The sequence below is a fragment of the Lonchura striata genome, chromosome 1 (genome assembly GCF_050655825.1).
Source record: "Lonchura striata isolate lonStrDom1 chromosome 1, ASM5065582v1, whole genome shotgun sequence".
Classification (NCBI taxonomy): domain Eukaryota; kingdom Metazoa; phylum Chordata; class Aves; order Passeriformes; family Estrildidae; genus Lonchura; species Lonchura striata.
In genome coordinates, this window is record NC_140703.1 from 37,735,969 (window position 1) to 37,749,375 (window position 13,407).

At 40.9% G+C, this 13,407-nt stretch overlaps 1 protein-coding gene across 2 annotated transcripts; it reads left to right on the forward strand.

Moving 5' to 3' along the window:
• Positions 1-921: 921 nt before the first annotated feature.
• CCDC90B (coiled-coil domain containing 90B) lies at positions 922-11,815 on the forward strand. 2 transcript variants are annotated; one of them, XM_021545044.3, is made up of 9 exons: positions 922-1,051; positions 2,760-2,879; positions 5,435-5,538; positions 6,852-6,953; positions 7,572-7,613; positions 7,693-7,764; positions 7,846-7,899; positions 8,828-8,942; positions 10,067-11,815. In XM_021545044.3, exons 1-9 carry the CDS (start codon positions 958-960, stop codon positions 10,120-10,122), a joined length of 759 nt encoding a protein of 252 aa, XP_021400719.2. In that variant the 5' UTR covers positions 922-957; the 3' UTR covers positions 10,123-11,815. The 2 variants fall into 2 exon arrangements, with proteins under 2 accessions (XP_021400719.2, XP_085449371.1); XM_085593245.1 differs by lacking the exon at positions 2,760-2,879.
• The last annotated feature ends 1,592 nt before the right edge of the window (positions 11,816-13,407 follow it).

Sequence of the window (13,407 nt, forward strand, 5' to 3'; positions counted from 1 at the left end):
CGCTGAGCTACAGCAAAAGCAGCGTGGGCAGCAGGGCGACAAGGGATTCTGCCCTTCTGCTCTGCTCTTGTGAGATCCCACCCGGAGTGCTGTGTCCAGCTCTTGGGACCTCAACACAAGAAGAAGGATGTGGATCTGTTGGAGCAAGTCCAGGGGAGGCCACAAAGATGATCAAAGGGCTGGAGCACCTCTCCTACAAAGGCTGAGAGAATTGAGCGCGTTCACCCAGGAAGAGGCTTAAAGGGAAACCTCACTGCAACCTCCCAGCACCTTGAGGGGGCTTGTGAAAAGACAGAGACTTTTTAAATGAGCCGATAGTGATGGGACGTGCGGCAAGGGTTTTAAACCAAGAGGACAGGTTTAGATTAGATATTAGGAAGAAATTCTTTACCCCGAGGGGGGGCAGTCATTGGCACCAGTTTCCCAGAAAAGATATCTCTGAGGTGTTAGATAGAAACATCATATCCCTGTACTGCCCGGTTACTTTCCTGGTGAACCAAGAAATTCATTCATAATGAAAATTAGACTTGTATGTATTAAAAAAAAAATGTAGCATTATGTTCACATAAGTCACTGAGATTTGGATTAGATATAAGGAAGAACTTTACTGTGAGGGTGGTGAGGCACTGGCATGTGTTGCCCCGAGAAAGCTGTGGATGCCCCTTCCCTGGAAGTGTTCAAGGCGATGGATAGGACTTAGGGCAAGCTGCTCTGGTGGCAGGTGCCTGTGCCCATGGCAGGGGTTAGGAACTAGATGATCCTCAGGCGCGTTTTCCCGGCGTTTCACTGAGCGGAGCCGCCGCACGGCGCGGCCCCGGCGCTGCGCTCCTCCCACCGCACGAGGGCGCCGCGCCGCCGCCTCCGGCCGAGCCCTGCCGCACACTACAGTACCCAGCACGCCCCGCGGGGCCGGCCGGAAGCGGCAGTGGGCGGGCGGAAGCGCCGGGCTGGGGCGCCATGAGGGGCGTCGGGAGCAGCGGCGCCCTCCGCGCCTGGGCCGGGCCGCTCCTGCTCCCGGTGCAGGCCCGGCTGCCCCCGGCTCCTCGCAGAGGTGAGAGGCGCCGTGCTGCGGCCCCTCGGGGTGGGTGGCTGCCGGTGTCGGGTGAGCCCGTGTCTGTGAGCGGCGCTGGGGCTGCACAGGGCGCGGGGCCCGTCCCTGAGGCGCTGCGTGAGGGAGCGCTGAGCGCCTTCCCTCGGGGCTGGAGCAAGGGGTGAGTGCGTAGGGGCTGTCAGGGGTGTTCGGGACGGGAGGAGAGGCCGGGGTGCAGGGGGCGTCATCCGGAGGTTGTCTCAGGTACGCGTGTGCGGAGTGGTTTTCTCAGCTCCTGGGACAGGAGCATCCGCCCGAGACTGCAGCAGTGGAGCAACCAGAGCTGAAATACCGGCTTTCTTGAGACAGTGTCTGTGCAATGTAGCTCTTCAACCCAAAGAAAAAAATCCACCTATGCGTTTAGAAGATAAGAGTCGTGTGTTTAAAACCTGGGACAGCTCCATAAAAACGCTTTAAATTGGTTTTCTTTATTTGTGTGTAGCATCTGGTGCATCTTAACTCTGATATTGTCATTAATAATAAAGTACTGTGGCTGGTTTAGTTGTAGTCAGATTTTTATAGTATTTGTAAGATAGCACATAACTTGATTTATCTAGTAGTGGCACAAAATTATAAATTCCATATTGTTTAAATGTTATAAAGCTTTTGAGTAAAGATCTGGATAAGACACAGAATTTGGTTAAGGCAGAGAGCCAGCAGTGCATGTAGTTTCACATGAACAGATGAAGAAGTAACAGGGCTGCTTAGAGAACAGAGAATCAGAGCAGAATCTGTAATATGCAAAGCCACACAAACATAAGGTGAAGAGAAACATATGCTTGAAGTAAAAGTAGGAGAAGCAGTGAAACCTGCTTGTGGGAGAGCACATCATACATAGAGTGGATCGTTAACTAATACCCGAGGTTAACTAATATCTCTGTAGAGATTAGGTATTCCTCATCTCTGAGGTGTTAGATAAAACATCATATCCCTTTATTGCCCAGTTACTTTCCTGGAACCAAGAAATTAATTCATCTTGAAAATAAGATTTGCATATATATTCTTTTTACTTGTAGCTTTATGTTCACACAAGCCACTGAAAATGAGATATTTGGATTAGGCATAAGGAAGAAATTCTTTACTGTGAGGCTGTTGAGGCACTGGCACAGGCTACCCAGGGAAACTGTGGATGCCCCATCCCTGGAAGCTTCAAGGCCAGGTTGGGTGGGGCTTTGACCAGCCTGATCTGGTGGAAGGTGTCCCTGCCCATGGCAGGGGTTTGGAGCTAGATGATCTTTAAGGTCCCTTCCAAACCAAACCATTCTATGATTCTGTGATAAAATAAAAAGCTGTTGGAATTAAGGCTCAGTGATTCAAATAAAACAGCAATAAATGCTTGATTGCATAAAGTCATTCAGTGTTTTTTACAAGTATGAAAATTATTTCAGTGATGTTTCCCAAATATTATCAAACAGTTGGCTGTGGGGTTTATTTGTGCTGTATCAGGATGCTTGTCTGTTGTACAGTTATATGAACACACTTCAGACAGATCTGTAAGTCCTGTTTAATGTAAATTCCCTGTGGAAAAGGGTTGATGGTTTCTGGTGTGTTGAACCCAGCTTTTTGTTGCAACATCCATACAGCTTTTCTGTGATGAAAGAAATGAAGATTAGTGTATTGCATGATAAGCCAATCAAGGTAAGATTAAGGCATGTTTGGTTGTTTCCAGGTTTTGCTGCCACAATCGTTAGGAAGTCATATGATGTCAGAAGAGTTGATATCACTCCCCTGGAGCAGAGGAAGGTGACTTTTGATACCCATGCTTTAGTGCAGGATCTGGAAGCCCATGGTAAGTGATGTCAGATAAATAATTCAAAGGAAAACTTTTAATATTAAGTAGTGTAACTTTGAGTGCTGTCAGTTTCCCCTGAGTACCAGTGGTGTAAAATGTTTTAGCAGCCTCTTGAGGAGGCTGGTGAAGGAGAGGCATCTGATGGTGTGCCCTACAAATAACTAGGACATTAGATTGACCTCATTTGTAGCTGTAAGCAGGTTTATGTGGTGTCTTCCAGCTGAAGAACACAACACAGGTAACAAATGTGAAGTAACAGTTAAAGACTTCTACAGCAAAAGTGAAGCTCTTCAATAAATTCCTTCTATTAGCCTGCTAAGAGTAGCTGAAGGGTTTTTTCCTAGTGAGAAATATTCTCAGCAGCAAGGTGCTGTGATACATTCTCAATGCCCACTCCTCTGTTGTGAGTGAGGCTGGCTGAATTCAGATAAAGGGTTCATCCAGCCCTGGGTTCTGTCTCCTGGCAGCAGCTGAGTCAGAGCCTGCAGAGGAGTGTTATAACAGGGTAGATGTATGTCACACATCCTCTTGTATTTTCCAGGTTTCTAGTTTCTGTCACCATGGAGTTACTTTAAATTGGTTGAGAGTTTTAGTAACCGTCAGTGGAAATCTTTTCACAAGTTTATGCAGTCCCTGAGCCACTATAAACTGATTACTATCCAGAGCATGCTTTCTCATGGAACTTCAGGCATCTGTGTGGTCTGTTTATGCAGAATCTGGCATCTGTGAGGTGCATTTGATGCTCACTCAGCTCCTTTGTGGGAAGGAGTGAACATTTTATCTCTCATGTCACTCAGAATTATGCAAACTTCTGTCTATTGCCCTGTCATTTTCCAAACAGAAGAATCCTAGCTTGTTGCTTTTTTTCCTGAAGCAGTAGATTTTCCATATTTTTGATTATTCACTATGCCCTTCTGTTAGTATTTTCTGCTTCTGTCACATTCCATTCCATTTCAGGCTTTCAGGGAACAGTGCTGGCATTACTTGACAACTGAATGTCCTATGGATTTGCATAGTAAAGTAATGCTGGGTCCACTGTTCCTTTTCCTAGTCATTCAAAGGGTTTGGTTAGCTTTATTCATCCCTGCTGAGCTTTGAGCTGATATCTTCATCAGACGAGCAACTATTTTTTAAAATCCCAAGTGACAGTAGAAACTTCGTACTGTCAGAGTTTATAATTGTTTCCGCTATTTGGGTCTAATAATAATATGTGTTAGTAGTTAAAAGACTCACAGTAATCTGCTGTGTTTATTTTTATCATGCTTGTCAGACTTGACAGCCTGCACTTCCCTACATCGCTCTAGAACTGCTTTTTGAAACTGGCACTTTTATTTTCCACAGTAAGCTGTGAAATCTTACTTGTCCTAGAGACTGATTCAGCTATTTCTTCTTCAACTTCCTTTAGGACTTCTGGGATAAAGTCTGGTGCCAGTTGTTACTCAGTTTAATTTGTTCTATAACTTCTACAAATACTTCTACCACAGTGACAGATCTTTATAGGTAAAACCACAAAAATAAGAGAGCCATTTTAGTTTTTCCCAAGCTTTTGGCAGTTTTCAGGCTTCAGTCTCTTGCTTACATTTTTTTTTTTTTCCTCATTTTCTAAACTTTCACAAAACAAAGTAATTTCTTGCTGTGGAGGAAGAGCAACATAAGGAATTGGCAAGAGTTCAACTAACCCTGAAAATTCAGAGAACCTGAAGCAATACTATCACACTTTGTAGTGGGAAGAAGCTGCTGTAAGGCACATGTACTTTTTTAGACATGTAAGCCAGTGGTGCACCTGGACAGTAACAGTATTTTAGAAGGGTGCAGTGGTATAGTTCTCTAAATAATGTGCCTTGAAAGCAATTTTCAATGTTAATTTAGCCCACTTTATGGAATGGGCTAGTTGAAACACAACATACCAGTCAGATTGCTGGAAATAAATCTCTAGGGCAAAAGCTCTCAGCACCTGACCAGATCTGACTAAAATGAGAGCAATTTTTCTTCCCCATTATTCACCACGCATCATCTGTAACACTTCAAAATTACACCAAGCTACAGGCAAAGTGTATTTTTTATCATCAGAAAGCAAAAATCCCAGTTTGAGTTAATTCTGCAAGCAATGGATGAAGCAGTTTAAAAATCAGTTTTGCCTATGTTCCTATCTCTGCAGGACAGTTCCAATATATGCAGAAATACTTACTATTCTATAGAGTGTATGCTTTATAGCTCAAGGTAAGTTTGGTTTTAACAGAATTTGTGAATGTTCATTATGAAGTTTTGCTAAATTATTTTAATAATGCATGAACGGCTGGATCTTCTACAGAGAAATTTGGTCTTTCTTTCAGGTGCATGTGTAGACTTTCAGTATATTAAAAGGTGCTGTGCTTCAGATTTTTGCAGCATTAACTTTGTCTACCTGAAGTCACAGTGCCTGGCTGTCAGTTCCCAGTTATTGTGTGAATTCCCATGTGCTGCTGTGGTAAGGTCTGGCACTTGAGCATCTCTTGCTCCTCATCCAGATTTTTAATACCACCATAACTTACCATCCTTCAATTATCCCCTAGGCTTTGGGAAGGAGCAAGCACAGACCATTGTGTCAGCGTTGATAACCCTGTCCAATGTCAGCTTAGACACCGTCTACAAGGACATGGTCACACAGGCCCAGCAGGTAAAAACTCATCTGTGCTGTGTAGCTATAAAAGCCCTGTTTGCTTCTTTAAAACAGAAGTGAGCAGCTCTCTCTAGTACTATAAATACCTCCCTGTGCCAGGTTTTCCTAAGTTTCACTTGGGATTTTAACAGATAGTTATAGGGCCTGACCAGCTTCCACTGAAGTCTGACTACTTCATTGAACACAATGAAGTTTGTACAATTCCTGGGAAAACTCTGGTTGCATTTACACTGAGGAGCTAATATGCCTCATGCCATCTTAAAACATTCATTATCAATATTAACTACACTATAAAAGCCAGTGTTTCTGCCTAATTCAATTCCATGCCAACTCTGTTCAGGACACTTTGCGTGTAATAGGATTTTTAAAAAGAAAGGTTTTCATTCTGGTGAAAGAAAATCACAGAGACAGAAATTTTTGTTTTCTTCTGAGATGTAGAAGGAAAAAACAAGTTAGACAACTTTTATTACAAGTAAATGCCAGTAAGATAAAAGTCTGCAAAAGGCTCAGCAGTTCAAATAAAACAGCAATGAATGCTTAATTACATTAAGGAATTGGAGAAGAACAGCACATAATTTCAGTCTGCACAGCCTTCTGGAGCAATGATCAAAATCATCCCTGTGCATCAGAGAATCCCACAGCAATGTCTTTTTCCATACTAAATAGTAGGGTAACTTCCATATGCTGGGTGAAGGAGTATTGCTTTCGCCATTTTAAAATACTGAGTTTCTTCCTTTATTTTCTGGGTTGGGTTTCTTCCTGTGTTTATATGTAGTGGTTGAATTCTGAACTTGTTAGTTCAAACCCCAGGAAGGCTTTCTCAGTGCTTTTTAGCAGTGTTATTACTTCTGTCCATCAGACTTTGAAACTGGCAGTGTAATACTCATTAAATCTTTGGCTTTGGCCTATGAGTTTGTAGGCAAGAAATGGAAGTGCTTAGTAAGAGCTGCATTCAAATCAACAATTAATGCTTCTGAGGCTACTGAATGTTCATTGAAAGTGGAAGAGACTGCAGGACTGACCTGTAGTTTCAGGTATATTTCATTTCATCCCTACTTGGACTAACACCTCTGATCTTTTTGCTTAAATTCAGAGTTGGTGTATTAAAGCAACAGAAAAAGCACAAAACTCTTGAGTCATTCAAACAAACTGCTAGTATTAAATTGTCTCTTTCTGTCACATTCTTGTTAGGGAGACTCCCCACTTTTGTACTTTGCAGTAGCTAATTTCATCATTTCAGACCTAAACATTTTTTCTTTAGGTGTCAGAAAGAGTGCACATTAATCAATGGCATACTTTATTTTTCAAAGGAAATAACTTTACAGCAGATAATGGCACATTTGGACTCCATTCGAAAAGATATGGTCATCCTGGAGAAAAGTGAATTTGCAAACTTGAGAGCAGAAAATGAGGTACTAATACGTATTTCCATTAAGCAGTTTACTTTGTTGCATTTTACCTGATGTACAGTAGAACAAAATACAAATGTAAAAGTAATTCTGGATGCTTTAATCAGGACTGAAGAGTCTGTATGCTACAACTTCAGCATTCATATAAAAATATGCCTCACGTGCTATGACCTGTTCAGTTTTCTGTAAAGGATTCTAAGATGTGTACATTTTTTTCATCTTTAATTCTATTTAAGGGTAACTTCTAGTTTCTGGCCATTAACCATATAGTAGAGGAATCAGCCATTCTTTTGTAGCAATTTAATTAATTTGGTAATTGAGACACATTTTGCTTTTACTTCATGGCATTTTGGTATTTCTCTGCTGTCTTTAGACTCAGAGTAACAAGATAATAATTGTTACAAAATAATTCCTTTATTTTGAACAAAATTCCCAGCACATTATATATGCCTGTACATCCGAACACATTAGTTAGGATATTTAATCAAGAACAGATTGCCCCATTGGGAGGAAAAATGGGAAAAGAATAATTGCATGGATGCAGTGATAACACATCACTGATTCGTTTGGTTAAGTTTCCTGAATTTGTAAAAAAATTTTTTTTTTCTCCTCTGCCCTTAGAAAATGAAAATTGAATTAGATCAAGTTAAACAACAGCTAATGGTAAGTAAACAGTAAGTACCTACACACTCCCATTAGGGGGAATAAATAACTATTTTCATAATCTTAATTTGTTTTAAAGACTGAAACTGGTAAAATCCGAGCTGACAGCAAGCTGGACATAAACCTGGAGAGGAGCAGGGTGACAGATATGGTAAGTTGGTCTGTGAGATGCCCTTATTAGCTTTGTGTTGTGTTTCTGTTGCTATAGCTGTGATTTATCTTTTATCCACAGTTTACAGATCAGGAGAGGAAACTGATGGAAGCCACTACAGAGTTTCATAAAAAAGTAAGTATTGAACAAAACAGGATTTAGTTATGCATTGTGTGTTATGTAAACACCGATCTTTGCTGAAAGCTAATACGTTTATGGGTATGGTAAAGCAAAGGCCAGGCTCTATCACTCAGGGCTGTTGCAGGTGTTTCTTGCCTGTGGGATTCACGCTAAACTCCAATCAGCAGAGGGAGGCATTCCAGCCTTGTCCCTCACTTCCCAGGTACCTTGTCACAGACTGGCACAGCTGGGATGTGAGCTATCATGCTTCCTTTTTCCCACTGTTAACTGATGAGCTGTACCACAGGGATGGTGCAGATGCCTACAGCCAAGCAATTCAAGGGCTGGAAGTCCCAAAGCTGCTAGAGGACATCAGAGTCTAAGGGGCTGAAGAGGGACCATGTCCTAACTTGAGCATATCTTCCATTTTTGCGATACGCCTTATGAATGCTTAAAACTTTGTTTTTCAAAAATGCAGGAACACTGTTCTGTGTGCTGCAGAATATCTCTTTCAGGAGGTACTGGCACATCAGAGACAAAAGTCCATCATGAGGGTGGCGAGACAGTGGCACAGGTTGCCCAGAGAGGTTGTGGGCTCCCCATCCATGGCAGTGTTCAAGGCCAGACTGGAAGGGGCTCTGAGTAACCTGGTCTAGTGAAAGGTGTCTCTGCCCATGGCAGGAGAGTTGGAACGAGATGGTCTTTAAGGTCCCTTCCAACCCAAGCCAGTCATTGATTCTGTGATCACTGAAGTTTTCTCTTGTCTGTCTATCCCTTCAGCAATCTTCCCAGATTGTATGAAGCAATTTTCTCTGTCTTTTAATGTTTCTTAGCAGTGATAGGTTGGAAATTTTCTTGTTGCTGGTAGCATGGTTTTTTAGTTCAGCTTTGGAAAGGTGAAGAGAGACCATTGTCGAATATATGCTGTCTTTTAATATTTCAGGATGCAAATACCAACAGCATTATCTCAGAAATCAGTTATAAAATTGACACTGAAATAGCTTCCTTAAAAACACTCATGGAATCGAATAAACTTGATACCATTCGCTATCTGGCAGGTATGTGACAGGGAAAGCGGTGAGTATTGGTACTGGATTGTGGCTGTATAAAATTTTGTTCAGGAGTATATGCTAAATGAGGTCAGCTGTAGCAGCAAACAACTAGGATTGGGTAGAGGAGATATCCCTTTCCCCTTCTAGCTGGAAGGAATGTGACAGCACAGAAGAGCTGGGAGCATGCCACTGTGGGACTAGAATTGTGCCCAGAACTGAGATTAGGACAAATATGGACATGGTTTAAAAAGAAGCCTAAACACTATACCCAGTTTGACAGTACCTCTGCTTGCTGCAGCAGCCACTGATGTGATGGAGTTGCTACAGAAGTTTTGCTGTCTTTCAGGACTGGTCTGAGAGTGACCATTTCTGCCTCCACTGAGTCTCCATAGACACACAGTTTCTGTGTGGCAAGACTTGTACTTTCCCCTGCCAAGCAGAACTAATTTCAGAATGCTTGTTTTGCTTGTTCAAAAACATAATTTGAAATTAGTCTTCTCAATATGTACATAACCAGTGAAGATTTTTTTGTGTAGGAGTTGGATAAAAAGAGAGTAATGCATTGTATTTGGAAGTGAGAATAAGTTCAAAGGAAAATGTAATTGGCTTTATTTTAACACTACTTGAAACAGCAGCATAACAAATCCAAAAGACAACTCATCAGGCTTCAGGACTGCTGCTGTGTTTGACAGCTCATTTTCAAATTCATTGTCATTTTGGTTCCATGGGAAATCTGGGATGTCTGATGTGAGCCCTGGTGCAGCCAGCTCTCCTGTAGTGCAGTTTCCAGTGACAGTAGTACAAGCCCCTGTAGCCCGTGGTGCTCTGAGGTATTCAGCATAGCTGTTGGGATGTGTCCCTGAAAATGTGGCTCCTCAGGCTGCTGCATGGGGCTTCCCATCTCAGCACTGCTGCTGTGCAGGGTACAGCATCTGAGACCAGCCATTGGCTTCTGGAATTGTTCTGTCGCACCTGCAGCAATCTGGGAGGTTTAGGAGGCTCTGCTCTAGAGCTGTTAATTCTTCCATCTGTTTGCAGCTAATTTGCTGTGTGGATAAAGTGGTACAACAGCATTCAGCTAATTATTTCCTTTCTTTGGGTTTTGTTTTTTGGTTTGTTTCTTTTAACAGCTTCAGTGTTCACTTGCCTGGCAATAGCACTGGGGTTTTACAGGTTCTGGAAATAGATCTACATGGAATGACTCCACTAAGTACAGACAGAAAAGACCATGCAGGCAACACCACTTTGATGATAACCTTGGCACCTTTTGGTTTTGATATTCTTCCTGTATAATAAAAACGTTTTCTGAATATGTAAAACTAAAGAGCAAAATAATTGGGAGGAAGTAGTCAAATAGTAATATTTCATTGTCTCCTATTCAATACTATTTCTTTCAAAGTATTTCTTACGCCATACCTGAAAGCTTCCTAATATCTTTTAGAATTAAATTTGTTCTCTTTCTGAAAAATTCTCACTCTCAGCTCATTTCAAACTGGAAATAATGAAACATTTTATATACCCTTGAAATGGGAATACAGTTTCCAAATTAGCGGACCCATACTGGGAGCTCTAATACCAGATTCAACCTATCTAAACTGCTCCAAGTAAATTAATCTTGAACATAGGTTCAGGATTTTGCCTTCAGTCTGTTCCTCACTTTTTTAATGAATGGAAGCTTGGCCCTTTGGGGTTTTTATCTACATATGTAAAAAAACACTCCTGAGCCTTTACTAAAGAACCCTTTTTTTTCCTTGAAAAGTGGTTTACATGAATTCAAAATCTCATGTACAGAATGTCTCTATAGATTTTCTTTAGTATGTCCTGCAATTTCTGTAAGCCCAGAGGTCAAAAGAATGGGAAAACTTCTCTGTCTTTGCCTTTCCAAGTGGAAATACACAGCCCTGGGGCGGATAAGTGCTCTTAACTTCCAGGTAGTAGAGTATTTCTAAGAAACCTGCACATACTTTCTGGGCATAGTATCTGGCTTTTAATATGGAAATACTCAGAATCTCAGTGTGCCAGGGTGGTGGTGGTGGTGATCTGCCTCCAGGCTCTTTAGTAGTCCCATGGGACACACTGACCCTCCTGGCCACTCTGCCTTCTGCAAGGACTTGACAGCTCCTGTTGCAGAATTGCAGCACAGGTGGACGCCTTCCAAAACTGAAACAGTTCCATCTTGTTCAGTATAAATGCATATGCTTGGTTTGATTCTTTAATAATAATTTTTTAAGTCTTTCTGGATTAACTTTGAAGTAAGAATAGGCCTTTTATGGGTTAAGGACTATCGTAGTATTGTCTACTGGCAATTTGTTTTTATCACTGTTTTATTCTGTTTACAGTTGAACTTGCTGGTGTTCTGCCAATATATATATTCTCTGCATTAAATTATTTATATCTTCATTCAAGAAAATAAAACTAATTTCTTATATTTGTTGTCTGGCTATCTGAGAATTTCTGCATGAAAGTTTATCAGAGCAAGACAATTCCCTCCCCTTCCCAGCTGGCCTTGCTGTGCCTGATGCCCCCCAGGACAGGGTTGGCCCTCCTGGCTGCCAGGGCACTGCTGGCTCATGTTCACTGTGTCATTGACCAGGATCCCCAAGTCCCTTTCCATATCACTGCTTTCCAGGGTTTCATTCCCCAATTTGTACATTCACTTAACAAAATTCACTGTCTGTTAACTGTCAGATAAATTTTAACATTTTTGGTAAAAATAGAAACCAAGTAATATAATGCTGAGTCTGTCACTTGCTGTTCATTAATTGCTTGTTACTCCTGTTAAGTAATGGGCCTATTCTTCCTTTTGTTGTCTTAATCTTTACATCTTGTATGGCTTTGAAAAGTACAGAAATTAAGCAATAAAAGATAATTTCAACTAATGCTTATACATGCAAGTATATTTGTATCCTAATGCACTAAATTTTTTCTGTATGTTCAACAACACTTTTAAAAGTCATGTGAGTACATTCCTCTGCAGAAGGTAAAGTTGATTAATCATTGTGGGGGATCAAAAAAGCCTTTGTTGTAAATTACTCTCTGAAAAGAGAAGTAGGGACAAAATAATGGGTGCAGTTGCATAGCAGTGCATGTATTGATAGAGAAAGTAAAAAAAAAATTAAAAGTATTTTATAGATGGAGACCTTTATAAAAAGTTGTGATTTCTCTTCCATCCTTCAAATCTGAGCAGCATTATCTCAGAGAAAAAAATAAATTGTGGAAAAGGAACAATTCTTGCCCATTTTAGCTTTACAAAAGGTTGTTTATTGATAGTAATATATCATACTAAGGGGAATAGAGTTGTCTTGAGCAACTGCTCCCCTGCATCACCAAAATAAATCTTGAAGGAAAGTACTGGAAAAACAACACCTTTCATATTTTAGAAGAAAACTAGTGACACAAGGAATGTGCTAGAGGGCTTAACCCATTTGGAGCAAGGAGGTGCAAGAATATGACAAGCAGGGTGAATACTACAAGTATTATGAGGAAGATAAATGATTGTTGACTTATTAGAGCTGTATAAAATCATGGGATAAAATCCACTTAAAATATTGTTTCATCTGAGGTGACTTACAGCTTTCAGTGTAAATAAAAATCCCAGGTCTAGCTACTGTGCAGAAAACTCAAGTTTACTGCTACAAGCCATTTGTAGTAAAATTAGTTTGGGAGAAAAATGGTCATGGGGCTGGGTTTCTAAGCTGTTACCTGAAAGTGAACAAAATTACAGTATCAAGGTGCATCCATTCAAATACACAGCAAATACAGTGCTCCCCAAAAGATATACAAATGTGTTTAAAGGATTTGTGCAGGAAGATGGTGGGGAGCATGTTAAATAAGAGCAGAAATTTAACCACAGCTTATGGTTTTAACCTGCCATGCAGTATGGTTCCTAGTACATCAGCCTTTTCTGTGTCTCATACGTGCCTAATGTAGGTTGATAGCTTTCCTTTAGTAAAGTGAAGCAAGTTTTACACAGAATGAGGTGTTGTCAATATTGAAAGGCTTTTGCTGAATATGTCATGTAAAGAAGTGAAAAAATGCATCCATACTAATGTAGAAATTCACAGCTGACATTTATTTCTGAAATCAAGTATGCCATGTGCTTTATCCAATCTGATCTCTCCTATCATTGTGTCATTGAGTGTTTGAAATCAGTGTGTTGCCGTGACCCTGTCTTGCAGTTATCCAAATATTTTTGTGTGTGTGTGATCTTTGAACACATGTTCAATGGGTATTTAATCTTCCAGCTTTATAATATATCAGAATGGCCTTGGTAGGAAAAGAGCACTAAATGTCTGCACATCACAAATCATTTCAATGCTCTTCTGCTGGCTTACAGCCTGTCAAGCAGTAGACAGCACATTTCTCCTCTCTCTTATAAAACAGCAAAAAGATAACTATCCATGTCTGTAGTATTGATAACATTTCACATGCCTATCATAACTCCTTTTATTAATCTCCTCTAAGATACTGT